This window comes from Nyctereutes procyonoides, unplaced genomic scaffold, assembly GCF_905146905.1.
Source record: "Nyctereutes procyonoides isolate TBG_1078 unplaced genomic scaffold, NYPRO_anot_genome, whole genome shotgun sequence".
NCBI classification, from domain to species: Eukaryota; Metazoa; Chordata; class Mammalia; order Carnivora; family Canidae; genus Nyctereutes; species Nyctereutes procyonoides.
Window position 1 is genome coordinate 15966205 of NW_026575036.1, and position 14119 is coordinate 15980323.

Sequence of the window (14119 nt, forward strand, 5' to 3'; positions counted from 1 at the left end):
TATAATGATTCAACAATTTTATATGTTACAAAATGTTTACCAGGATAAGTGGAGTTACCATCTGCCATCATACAAAATTATTACATTATTATTAACTATATTCCCTAGGCTGTACTTTTTAAAGATTTTATTTATGTATTTGACAGAAAGCAAGCACAAGCTAGGGGAGCAGCAGAGAGAGAGAGAGAAGCAGAATGTCTGCTGAACAGGGAGCCCAATGTGGGGCTCAATCCCAAGCAGACTCTTCACTAAGCACAGAGCCCAATGTGGGGCTCCATCTCATGACCCTGAGATCAGGACCTGAGCTGAAATCAAGACTTGGACACTTAACCAACTGAGCCACCGAGGCACCCCAAGGTTTATTTTTTATGGCAAAATACATTTTATTATATTTATATATGCCACATCTTTATTGATAGACACTTAGACTCTTCCATATCTTGGCTATTGTAAATACTGCAATAAACAACATATATCTTTTAAAATTACTGTTTTATTTTTTCTTTGGGTAAATACCCAGAAATAGAATTAATGGGTGGTATGATTTTTTAATTTTTTTTTAAGATTTTATTTATTTATTCATGACAGAGAGAGAGGCAGAGACACAGGCAAAGGGAGAAGCAGGCTCCATGTAGGGAGCCCGACGTGAAACTCGATCCTGGTTCTCCAGGATCACGCCCTAGGCTGAAGGCAGCACTAAATCGCTGAGCCACCTGGGGCTGCCCCTCACCAATGTTTTATAGTTTTCAGAGTACAGGTCTTTTACAACCTTGGTTAGGTTTATTCCTAAGTATCTTACGGGTTTTGGTGCAATTGTAAATGGGATCAATTCCTTGATTTCTTTTTCTACTGCTTCATTATTGTTGTATAGAAGTGTTACAGATTTCTGTACATTGGTTTTGTATTCTGCAGCTTTACTGAATTTGTGTATTCTAGCAATGTTTTGGTGTGGAGTCTTTTCTACATAGAGTATCATGTCATTTGAATAGTGAAAGTTTGATTTCTTCCTTGCTGATCTGAATGTCTTTTCTTTCTTTTTGTTGTCTGATTGCTGAGGATAAGGACTTCCAGTACTATGTTAAATAAGAGTGGTGAAAGTGGGCATCCCTGTCTTGGCCTGGAACAAGACTATAGAGGAAAGACTCTGTTTTCCACCATTGAGGATATTAGCTGTGGGTCTTTTGATGCATGGCCTTTATGATGTTGAGGTATGTTCCATCTGTCCCTACTTTGTTGAGAGTTTTTATCATGAATGGATGTTGTACTTTGTCAAATGCTTTTTCTACATCTATTGAAAGGATCATATGGTTCTAATCCTTTTTCTTATCAATGTCCTGTATCACAATGATTTGTGAATATGGAACCACACTTGCAGTCCTGGAATAAATCCCACTTGATTGGTGAGTGGTGAGTGATTCTTTTACTGTACTATTGAGTTCAATTTGCTAGTATTTTGTTGAGAATTTTTGCACCCATGTGCATTAAGGATATTGGCCTGTAGTTATCTTTTTTTTAGTGGAATCTTTATCTGGTTTTGGAATCAGGGGAATGCTGGCCCCATAGAATGAGTTTGGAAGTTTTCCTTCCATTTCTATTTTTTGGAACAGTTTGAGAAGAGGTATTAACTCTTCTCTAAATGTTTGGTAGGATTCCTCTAGGAAGCCATCTGGCCCTGGACTTTTGTTTGTTGGGAGATATTTGATTACTGATTCCGTTTCTTTGCTGGTTATTAATTTGTTCAAATTTTCTATCTCTTCCTGTTTCGGTTTTGGTAGTTCATACATTTGTAGAAATGTATCCATTTCTTTCTCAGTTGTCCAGTTTGTTGGCATATAGTTTTTCATAATATTCTCTCATAATTGTATTTCTGTGGTGTTATTTCTTCTCTTTTTTATTTTTTTAAGATTCTATCTATTTATTAGAGAGTGAACAAGAGAGAAAGCATGAGTGGGGAAAGGGGCAGAGGAAGAGGAAGAAGCAGACTCCCCACTTACCAGGGAGCTTGATGTGGAACTTGATGCCAGGACCCTGGGATCATGACCTGAGCCAAAGGCAGATGCTTAACTGACTGAACCACCCAGGTGCACCCTATTTCTTCTCCCTTTTATTTTTTATTGCATTTGTTTGGGACCCTTATCTTTTCCTTTTTTTCTTTTTTAAAGATTTTATTTATTTATTCATAGAGACACAGAGAGAGAGAGGCAGAGACATAGGCAGAGGGAGAAGCAGGCGCCATGCAGAGAGCCTGACGTGAGACTCGATCCAGGGGCTCCAGGATCACGCCCTGGGCTGCAGGCGGCACTAAACCGCTGCACCACTGGGGCTGCCCCCCTTATCCTTTCCTTTTGATAAGACTGGCTAGAGATTTATTGATTTTATTAATTTTTTCAAAGAACCAGCTCCTGGTTTCATTGATCTGTTGTTGCATTGTTTTTTTTTTTTGTTTTTTTTTTAAGTTTCTGTATCATTTATTTCTGCTCTGATCTTTATTATTCCCTTCATTCTGGCTTCAGGTTTGATTTGTTCTTTCTCTAGTTCCTTTAGGTATAAGCCTAGGTGGTTTATTTGAAATTTTTCTTGTTTCTTGAGGTAGGCCTGTTTTGCTATATATTTCTTTCCCTTTGCTATATCCCAAAGGTTTTGGACTATTGTGTTTTCATTTGTTTCCATGTATGTTTTTAATTTCTTCTTTGATTTCTTGGCTGATCCATTTATTGTTGTTTTTTTAAAGATTTTATTTATTTATTCATTAACGAGGGACAGAGAGTGGGGGGTGGGGCAGAGACAGAAGCAGGTTCCACACAGGGAGCCTGATGTGGGACTCGATCCTGGGACTCCAGGATCATGCCCTGGGCCAAAGGCGGCGCTAAACCGCTGAGCCATCCAGGGATCCCCATTTATTGTTGTTTAGCCTCCGTGTATTTGTAGTCTTCGCAAATTTTTTTCTTGTGGTTGACTTCTAGTTTCATAGTGTATGGTCAGAAAAGGTGCATGGTATAATTTCAGTCTTTTTGTATTTGTTGAGGCTTGTTTCATGACCTAATATGTGATCTATTCTGGAGAATGTCCTATGTCTACTTGAATGTATATTCTGCTGTTTTATTTATTTTTATTTTTTTATTTTTTAAATTTTTTATTTATTTATGATAGTCACAGAGAGAGAGGCAGAGACATAGGCAGAGAGCGAAGCAGGCTCCATGCACCGGGAGCCCGACGTGGGATTCGATCCCGGGTCTCCAGGATAGCGCCCTGGGCCAAAGGCAGGCGCTAAACCGCTGCGCCACCCAGGGATCCCGATTCTGCTGTTTTAGGATGGAATGTTCTGAATATATTTGTTAAGTCCATTTGGTCCAGTGTGTCCTTCAAAGCCATTGTTTCCTTGTTATCCTGCTTAGATGATCTGTCCATTTGTGTGACAAATGTTTCTTCATCCCTTCACTTTCAACCTGCAGGTGTCTTTAGGTCTAAAATGAATCTCTTGTGGTGCCTGGGTGGCTCAGTCAGTTAAGCGTCTGCCTTCAGCTCAGGTCATGATCCCAGAGTCCCAGGATGGAGCCCACATCAGGCTCCCTGCTCAGCAGGGCATCTGCTTCTCCCTCTTACCCTCCCCCCCCTCATGCTCTTTCTCTCTCTCTCTCAAATAAATTAATAAATTCTTTAAAATAAAATAGTCTGTCATAGGCAGCATATAGATGGGTCTTGTTTTTCTTTTTTCTTTTTCTTTCTTTTTTTTTTTTTTTTTTATCCATTCTGACATCCTATCTCTTTTGTTTGGTGCATTTAGTCTACCTTCATTCAAAGTAATTTTTTTTTTAAGATTTTTAAATAATCCTCACACCAAACATGGGGCTCAAACCTACAACCCCCAAATCAAGAGTTGCATCTCCACCTACTGAGCCAGCCAGGTGCCCCTCAAAGTAATTGTTGATAGATATGTATTTATCACCATTTTATTACTTGTTTGTTGTTTCCAAAGATTTTCTCTGATCCTTTGTCACTTTTAGTTTCTCTTTTGCACTTAAAGAGTCCGCTCTTTTCTTTCAGGGCTGGTTTAGCAGTCACAAACTCCTTTAGTTTTGTTGTTGTTGTTGTTGTTGTTTTTAAGTAGACTCCATGCCCAGTGTGAAGCACCAATGTGGTGCTTGAACTCATGACCCTGAGATCAAGACCTGAGCTGAGATTAAGAGTTAGACGCTTAACCAACTGAGCCACCCAGGTGCCCCAATTCCTTTAGATTTTGTCTGAGAAACTTCTTATCTCTGCTTCTATTCTGAATGAAAGCGTTGCTGGATAGAGCATTCTTGGCTGCAGCTTTTTTCTGCTCAGCACTTTGACTGTATCATGCCAGTCCCTCCTGGCTTGCCAAGTTTCTGTTGAAAAATCTCCAGTTAGCCTTATGGGTCTTCCCTTGTAAGTTAAGGATTTCTTTTGTCTTGCTGCTTGTAAGATTTTTTTATCACTGAATTTTGCAATATTAATTACAGTATGTCTTAGTTTGGCCTGCTTTTGTTGATATTAATGGGAGTTTTCTGTGCCTCATGCATCTTTCTGTTTCCTTCCCCATTTAAGGGAAGTTTTCTGCTATTTCTTGAAATAAATTTTCTGCCCCCTTTTCTCTTTCTTCTTCTGGGACTCCTATAATACAAATGTTTTCTGTTTGATGGAGTCACTGATTTCCTTAAGTCTATTCTTGTGTCCCCTAATTCTTCTTTTTTTAATATTTTATTTTTTTTAAGATTTCATTTATTTATTCATGAGAGACACAGAGAGGAGAGAGGCAGAGACACAGGCAGAGGGAGAAGCAGGCTCCATGCAGGAAGCCCGACGTGGGACTCTATCTTGGGTCCCCAGGATCACGCCCTGGGCTGAAGGTGGCATTAAACCATGAGCCACCTGGGCTGCCCGTAATTCTTCTTTCTCTTTGTTATTCAGCTTCATTATTTTCCACCATTTTGTCTTCAGTATGACTTATTCAGTCCTCTGCTTCTTCCAGCATCATCTATTTTCTCTTTTTTTTAAGATTTTATTTATTCATGAGAGACCCATAGAGAGAGGCAGAGACATAGGCAGAGGGAGAGGAAAGCTCCCTGTGGGAAGCCTGATGTGGCACTCAATCCCAGGATCCTGGGATCACAACCTGAGCCAAAGGCAGACGCTAAACCACTGAGCCACCCAGGTGCCCATCAAGCCTATTTTCTTATCTCATTTACTGCATTCCTCACTTCTGATTCTTCTTTATCTCTGTGGTGAGGATCTCTTCTGATATCTTCCACTCTTTTCTCAAGCCCAGTGAGTATCTTTATTGTTGCTTCAAATTCTCCATCAGGCATATTACTTCTATCTGTTTCACTTAGATCTCTGCCCATAGCCTTATCTTGTTCTTTCATTTGGGAAAAATTCCTCCATTTTTGCATTTTGTCTAAGTCTCTACCTTCTTCTTGTGTTAGAAAAGCCAGTTTTGTCTCCTGCTCCTGGAAGTAATGGCCTTATGAAGAAGAGGTCATGTAGTGCCCAGGGCCTGTGCTTCAGGGAGTGTCTCTGGTGTGTGCTGCATGCCCTGTGCTTTTGTGTTGCGGCTGCCCTATCCTTAAGGATCATGATCTGCAGAGGCTCGTCTTGCCTGCTGTGGACAGTTTTTGGTTCCTGGCCTGCATGTGGCAACTTTTAACTAGGTGTGCTCTGGTCTGGCCAGATGTGGTGTGGGCATGGGGTTATTCTGGTCTCCGGGGGGAGGGGCCCTCCATTCTGGGACTGAGGGCAGTTCTTCCAGAAAACAAGGGGGTGGGGCTTGCTGGAAGTTAGGCGGCCAGTGTGGGTGCTGAGCTGCTTCCCTTGGGTGGCTCTGTGTTTATGCCGAGGGGCGGAGGAGGGAAATGGCACCAGCCAGCTCCTTTGTTCCAAGGGGTGTCTCCATGAATGCTGCCTCTCAGGGAAGTGCCCTGAGAAGAATGAGTAATCGTCCCCCACTCCCCCATGGGTCCCAGGCATTTTTCAGATACTGTTTCCATGCTGACTGCCTCTGGGTTTTTTGCCTGCCTTCTCTCCAGAGGCAGAGCACTGCCCTCCTAGCCAAGCCTGCTGACCTTTAAAACTCCAGGCTTTAGGGGCACCTGGGTGACTCCATGGTTGGGCACCTGCCTTTGGCCCAGGACATGATCCTGGAGTCCTGGGATCGAGTCCCACATCCAGCTCCCTGAATGGAGCCTGCTTCTCCCTCTGCCTGTGTCTCTGCCTCTCTGTGTCTCTTGTGAATAAATAAATAAAATCTTTAAAAATAAAATAAAATAAAACTCCAGGCTTTAGGGGCACCTGGGTGGCTCAGTCAGTTAAGCATGCAACTCTTGATCTTAGTTCAGGTCTTGATCTCAGGGTGGTGAGTTCAAGCCCTGTGTTGGGCTTCTCACTGAGCGTAGAGCTTACCTAAAAATTAATTAATTTTTAGAAAAACCCCTCCAGGCATTAAAGATATGGTAGGAGGAGGGGCCTGCCAAGCTGGGGCTGAGGCAAGCTTGCTCAGAGCAGAGGTGGCACTTGGTGTGAGCAGGGTAGGCAGCTGGTGTTGGTGTTGTGCTGCTTCCCGCAGGTTGCTCTATTGATGCTGAGGGTGGGGGAAGGAAATGGTGCTGGCCAGTGGTGTCTCCATGAATGCTGCTTCTCAGGGATGTGCTCCAAAAAGAATTAATAATCTCACTATGGTGTGCCCCAAGTGTCTTTTAGGCCCCTATTTCCATGCTGTCTGCCTCTGTGTTGTTTGCCTGCCTTTTCTTCAGAAGCAAGGCAGTGCCCTCAGGTCTCTATCTCGACTACACCTACTGACCCTTATTTTTTTTTTAATTTTCTAAATTCAAATTCAATTAATTAACATATAATGTATTGTAAATTTCAAAGGTAGAGTTCAGTGATTCATCAGTCTCATATAACACCCAGTGCTCATTATATCCTGTGCCCTCCTTAATGTCCATCACCCAGTTACCCCGACCTTCCCATCCCTCTCCCCTCCAGCGACCCTCAGTTTCTTTCCTGGGATTATGGTTTGTCTCCCTCTCTGATTTCATCTTGTTTTATTTTTCCCTCCCTTTCCCTGTGTTCCTGCTTTATTTCTTAAATTTCACATAAGAGTGAAATCGTAGAATAATTATCTTTCTCTAATTGACTTATTTCACTTAACAGAACAGACATTTCTCCAAAGAAGACATACACTTGGCCAACAGACACATGAAAAAAATGTTCAACATCACTATCAGGGAAATACAAATCAAAGCCACAATGAGATACCACCTCACACCAACACCAGTGAGAATGGTGTCCAGTGTCCTTTTGTCCCATTAGCACAATCTCTCCTGGTCACTAGAACCAGATGCTCCAGGGTATCTCCTGTGCCCTCCTATTATGTCTGAGTCACAACTGCTGGAGGCATACTGGTGAGCAGAGCTGCCCTTCAGCCTACTTGTCAGCAATGACTGCCCAGGACTACAGGGCTTGTGGTGGGCAGGGCTTGTCCCCATGGTGGCTGGCTGAGAGGCGTGGCTGGTGGATGGAACTAGCTACCCCATCCCTAGTACTCTGGAGAGGTATTGGGCCCCACTGGGTATGACAGGGCAGTAGTCACTCTGGAAAGCATGTCAGTCCTGACAGGCTGCCTGCCAGGTCTGGTGGAGCAGGAGCCCCTTTGGAAGGCTGCCTCCTGGGGTAAATGGGTAGATTAGGGGGGCAGGTCTGCAGGGGAATACTGGAGTGCTAGCAAGATAAATGGACAGAGTCTGAACTTGGACCTACACTTGTCTGTTTAACTAGGCTGAAGGAGGACAAGAAAAATGGTGCCCACCAGCACTTGCATTCCCAGAGAAAGCTCCTCCAGTTCTCTGTCCCTCTAGCACACATCCTAAAATTGGTCAATAAATCTTCACATATAGGCACTTTTCAAACTCTGGGTCTCAGACTAGGTGGTATAGCACACTGGCTCTTTAAGAGCAGGGACTCTGTTCCCTATTACCCTCCTGCTTTCCCAGTTAAGCTCTCCTGATTTTCAAAGCCAGGTGTTATGGAGGCTTGTCTTCCTGGTATAGGTATAGGGCTGAGGATGCCCCGTGTGGGGCTTGATCCCCTTGTTCCTGAGTGCTTGTAACATAACTAACCCCTTCTTGTGGACAGCCACACTGGGGCTCGGTTTCCTACCATGTGCCTGCCCTTCCTACTCTTCTTTTAGAAAAATTATTTTTTTAGATAGTGTGTGCACCAGCTGGGGAGAGGGGAGGTGAGGGGCAGAGGAAGGGGAGTAGAATCCTTAAGCAGACTCCCTGCTGAGTTTGGAGGCCCACTTGGGGCCCAATCCCAAGACTCCAAGATCATGACCTGAGCCAAAACCAAGAGTCAGATACTCAACCAACTGAGCCACCCAGGTGCCCCCCATTCTTTCTGGTGCAGATTTCTCTACGATTTCAGCAGTGAGAGAGCTGTTTTGGAAGTCTTCAGATTTTTTTTCAGAGTGCGTTGCAGTGCATATAATAGTTCCCTCAGAGTATCCGTGGGAAGACGTGAACTCAGGATCCTTATGCACTGCCATATTCCCTCCAGTCTATCTAATTGCTAATCTTAATAGAGATTGTTTGGTTAATTCCTTTTTTTTTTTAAAGATTTTATTTATTTATTTATTCATATGAGACACAGAGAGAGAGAGAGGCAGAGACACAAGCAGGCTCCGTGCAGAGAGCCCAATGTGAGACTTGATCCTGGGTCTCCAGGATCACGTCCTGGGCTGAAGGTGGTGCTAAATCACTGAGCCACCCAGGATCCCCTTGTTTGGTTAATTCAAAAGTTTGCAGCCTGTCTGCACATTAGAATCCCCTGAGAAATAAACAGTGATGACCTGGCCATACCCTCAGAAATCCAGTTTGCCTGGATTGGGCTCTGGGTATTAGTTTTTAAAATTCCCCAGGTGATCTTGATGGAAAACTCATTTGAGAAACACTGAATATCTATTCAGTGCTTGGTCCTTTGAGTGTTCTATATATACATCATCTCACATAAGCCTCACAATGGCACACACAGATTTTCAGGTAAGAAATAGGTTTAGTGAGGTACCTGGGTAGCATCAGACGCTTGATTTTGGCTCAGGTCATGATCTCATGGGTTGTGGGATCCAGCCCACTGGGCTCCACACTCAGTGGGATACTTGAAGATTCTCTTCCTTTCCCTCTGCCTCTCCGATTGCTCACATTCTCTCTCTCTCTCTCCCCCAAATAAATACTTATAAAAAGAAGAAAAAAAAACATGTTTAGAGAGGCTAAGTAATTTGTTACTAAGCTCTCGATGTCCTCCTCTCTTCCCCCTTCACCCAGTTTAAATACCATGTTCAATCACTATAATCAGTCCTTGGCATTCATTCAGCTTCCTTGCTCCTTTCTAGCTTTGTCTTACTTGCTTGGCAAAACTAAAACTTGATTTGGAATGCCTGGGTGGCTCAGTCAGTTAAGTGTCTGACTTTGGCTCAGGTCATGATCCCAGGATTGTAGGCTCTCTGAGGAATTCATTATCAGTCCTAGTGTTTGCAGCTGCTCAGCGGGGAGTCTGCTTTTCCCTCTCCCTTCACCCCTCCCCCTGCTTGTGCATGTACTCTCTTGCTCTCTAGTTCTCTCTCTCTCAAATAAATAAAATCTTTAAAAAGAAAATCCAAAAAACTAAAAACTGATTTATTCACCTCTGTCTTCTCCATGCCAATGCCTTTGCAATTGTCCAAAACAACTACATGGATTGGTCTCACTTTTAATTTATTATTAGATCAATATTTCACATCTCCTTTTTCTTCAAATCTCCATCACCTTCTCCCTCATCCTGGGTCCCCATTGATGACCTTCTTTCCTACTTTACTGAGAAAACTAATCACAGGGGACTTCCACAATCTCTCACAACCTCATTGAGGCATCTATCAAATTTGGGCATCCTCCATTTTCTCTTCCTTTTGGAGCGGTACTTGAAAGAGTTTTCTATATTTACCATCTCCAATTCCTCTTTTCCCATTCTTTCCTGTATGTATTTCAATTAGGCTTTTGCTCCTGTCCACTGTTTAAATAAAATTGCTCTTGGGGCACCTGGGTGGCTCAATGGTTGAGCTTCTGCCTCTGGCTCAGGTCTTTTTTTTTTTTTATTTTATTTTATTTTTTTTTTTAATTTTTTTTATTTATTTATGATAGGCACACAGCGAGAGAGAGAGAGGCAGAGACACAGGCAGAGGGAGAAGCAGGCTCCATGCACCGGGAGCCCGATGTGGGATTCGATCCCGGGTCTCCAGGATCGCGCCCTGGGCCAAAGGCAGGCGCCAAACCACTGTGCCACCCAGGGATCCCTGGCTCAGGTCTTAATCCCAGGGTCCTAGGTCCCTGCAGGGAGCCTGCTTCTCCCTCTGCCTCTGCTTGGGGAAAAAAGAACTGCAAGAAATACATACATACATACATACATACATACGTACATACTGCTCTTCTCAACATGACCAAATGATTTCCATGATGCTAAATCCAATGGTCAACTCTCAGTTTTTAACTTATTAGTATAGTAGCATTTGACAAACTAATGATACTCCCCTCCTTAATCCACCTTCTTCACTTGGTTTTCAGGACTCCCAACTCTTGGTTTTCTTTCTACTCCTCTAAACACTCTTTCTTGATCTCCTTTCTACATTTCTTCTAGACTTCTTAGGGGTACCCAGGGCTGGGTTCTCTTTTTTATCCACACTCATTCCAGTGGTGATCACACACAAATTTCTAGCTGCCAACTCCTAATTTTACATATTCAGCTCTTACTATTCTTCTGCATGCCAGAAACATTTATCTAACCACCAAAGTCATCTCCACTTGGGTATCTAGTAGACATCTCAAATATCTAACCCTCAGATTTAACTCTCAAATTTAAACTGAATTCCTGATGTTTCCCCATTAAACTTGTTCCATCCATAGTCTTTTTCCTTTCTTTGTCAGGCTACACATCCAGTACGTCAGGAAATTCTATTAGTTCACCCAAATATACAATCAGATTTTTTCTCACCGATTTCACTGCTGCCATTCTGGCCTGAACCACCGTCATCTTTTGCCTACATTATTGCAATAGTTTTCTACTTAGTCTCAAAGCTTCCATTCCACCCCAGCCATTGTCAAATATTCAGCCAGGGCAGTCAGTTAAAGCACAAGTCAGATTGGGTTACATTTCCACCCAAATCCCTTCAGGAACTCCCCATTTCAGTCAGAATAAAAGTCTAGGGCTTTGAATGGCCTCCTAGACCCTCTATGTCTCACCACCACTAGCAGCCTGTACCATACATCTTGCTTTTCATTAAAGAAGCCAAGTACACTTCAGCCTTATAGTACATACACTGGCCGTACCCTCTTCCTGCAATGCTCCTTCCCCAGATACCTGCATGAGTAACACCCTCACCAATTTCAAGTCTTTGTTCAAATCTCACCATCTCAATCTCTCTTGACCATGTTATTTTAGATTACAACTGCCTTCACTACCAATGTAACTCCCATTTCTCCTTAATCTGATCTATTTTTCCCATAACACTTAGTATCTTGTAGCAAAATAATTAGCCATTTTTACATTTATTTTTAATGTTTCTACCTATTAGAAAATAAGTTCCAAATAAACTCCATTTGTCATTTTGATCACTGATGTCCCAAATCTACAATACAGTGCCTGGCACATTTTAAGAACTCCATTAATATTTATTCAGTGCACAAGCTAGGTTATGTAAAAGGGGGAAAAAATGAACAGAATCTTTCTTCAAAAATATCAAATTGTTGTGGAATAGAGGCTGAGAGGAAAGGAAATCAACATTTTATATAGCTAAACTGTTTTAATAACAAAACCAGATTTCTGATTAAGTGTTTAAAACGTAGTCAAGGACTTCAAAATACGGTGGCGACAATCTTAATTTTTTCATAATGGATATTTGCTTTCAAAGATCGGTCTAAACCCACTATCACCACCATCACCACAGCACCTGGACTCAGGAAATTAGAGGCAGCTGGTCACTGTTCTAAAAGGATCCAGAGGCTCTGAAAGACACATGTCCTGAGGAAGTGGGGCTGGCAGAGTGGACCTGGTCCAGGGTCTGGATAATGAGGGCCTAGTCTGCAGTCACTTCATAGAGGAAGTGATTCATGGATTGTTTTGGTCCTGCATTTAAGTAAAAACAAAGCCAGGTTGCTTTGTCTTAGTAAAGGAAACTCTGCTTTATACAGTAAGATTGGACCTTATAGTCCATTATGGTATTTTCACAAGAAACAATATTTTAAATCACTAAGTATATTGTTATCATACACTGTGAAAAAATTATGAATATAGTTTCTATAGACAATCATGTCCAACGGTAGAAGAAACAAATCTTATCCTAAAGATCATCTTGGGGGCAGCCCAGGTGGCTCAGCGGTTTAGCACTGCCTTCGGTCGAGGGCCTGGTTCTGGAGACCCGGGATCGAGTCCCGCGTCAGGCTCCCTGATGGAGCCTGCTTCTCCCTCTGCCTCCCCCCCCCCCCGTCTCTCATGAATAAATAAATAAAAATATTTTTAAAAAAATAAAGATCATCTTGTAGTTTTTCACTATCTTCCCCACAGTATGTGCTTATGTATGCTTGAGGAGTGGAGAGCAAGCAGACATGGGATATAAGGAGAATGAATCAAAGGCCCAGGCTCAGTTATACATATAGGAGAAGGAACCTCCAATAAAGAAAAGATTTGTGGGGCACCTCAGTGGCTCAGTCAGTTAAGCATCTGCCTTCAGCTCAGGTCATGATCGCATGGTCCTGAGATTAATCCCTGCGTTGTTGTCCTCAGGTCAGGCATTGTCAGACTCCCCTCTCAGTGGGAAATCTACTTTTCCCTCTCCCTCTCCCCCCAACTTGTGCTAGCTTGCATTCTCTTTCTCATAAAAATAAAATATTTTTAAAAAGAAAAATTATTTGCTAAAGCAGTCATGATGCTTTTCTAAATATACCTTTTTTGTCGGGTTTTGACTTTTGAACCATCTTAGTGTTCTATATACACATGCATAATAAAACTAAAATTGTGAAATAAAACCTAAAACGGAATACAAATGCAAACAAGTGAACCTATCTATATATATCAAATAATCCCAAATGAATAACACAGCCAAACTGAAGATAAAAATTAGAATTAATGCACACTTTTAACTATAGAATATTGACTATATATTCTTAAGCTAAAGACAAATAGACATACAAACAAATATTGAATTATAGGTCTTCGGTTCGTTTTTCCCCGTGGTATGGCTTCCCATTTCTGACATTACTTTTGCTGAGTTTTAGAACTGAGCAAAAAGGTAGTATGTTGAGGATAATGGAAGCCAAATTTGTCAGAGAAGGCAGCATGGAAAGGGGGAACATGTTAATAAATCCTGTTTTAGGACTAGAATTCAGGAATCAGTAGGAATACATGGTTTTATAAAGTTATCTAGCGAGATGGGTATAGTGATATAGATATAGATATAAATACAGATATAGGTATGTGTGTAGATATATAGATGTGTTTGTATATTTCCTAGCTATTGGCTGTGAAGGTCTAGAAGCAATAATACCCCAGTAATAATGAGCATATCTATGGTTCCTAAATACCACTTGCTACTAAAAGAAACCAACTCTCCTTGGAAAACTAGCTGATAATAGGGCTGGGGCAGAGAACATTCAAAGTAAGGCTGGAATATCATATTGTGCCAAAGAGTGGGAAAGTGCCCAAAGAATGATGAGGACATGTCATAAGAACCAGGATTCAGCTTGAAGAGACTCCCACTGGCAAAATCTGGGATAGTCAAACATCAAAATAAAAATGGATGGTGGTAGTTATATGTCAATTTTTTTTTTTTTTAAGTCGTGGAGCCCAACTGAACTCATTGATCCTGAGATCAAGACCTGAACTGAGATCAAGAGTCAGATGCTCAACTGACTGAGTCACTCAGACTCCCCAGTAGTATGTCAATCATACCTCAGTAAGCCTAGGGGTGACAGGAAATTATGGTAATGGATTAAATCCATTCAATAAAATAGGAACACATGAATTCAAACTGATATGAATGAGTGAATAAATGAAGGAAGGAAGGAGAAGAAAAATGTCT

The 14119-nt window shown here is 41.9% G+C and overlaps 1 protein-coding gene across 1 annotated transcript in view; it reads left to right on the plus strand.

Annotated features, from left to right (window-relative positions):
- FGD4 (FYVE, RhoGEF and PH domain containing 4) overlaps positions 1-356 on the plus strand; it is a 208047-nt gene extending 207691 nt beyond the window's left edge. Inside the window, exon 18 of the mRNA XM_055318855.1 lies at positions 147-356. Within this exon, the coding sequence (XP_055174830.1) occupies positions 147-205 (59 nt within the window). The 3' untranslated portion in view covers positions 206-356. The remainder of the gene's footprint in view (positions 1-146) is intronic.
- The last annotated feature ends 13763 nt before the right edge of the window (positions 357-14119 follow it).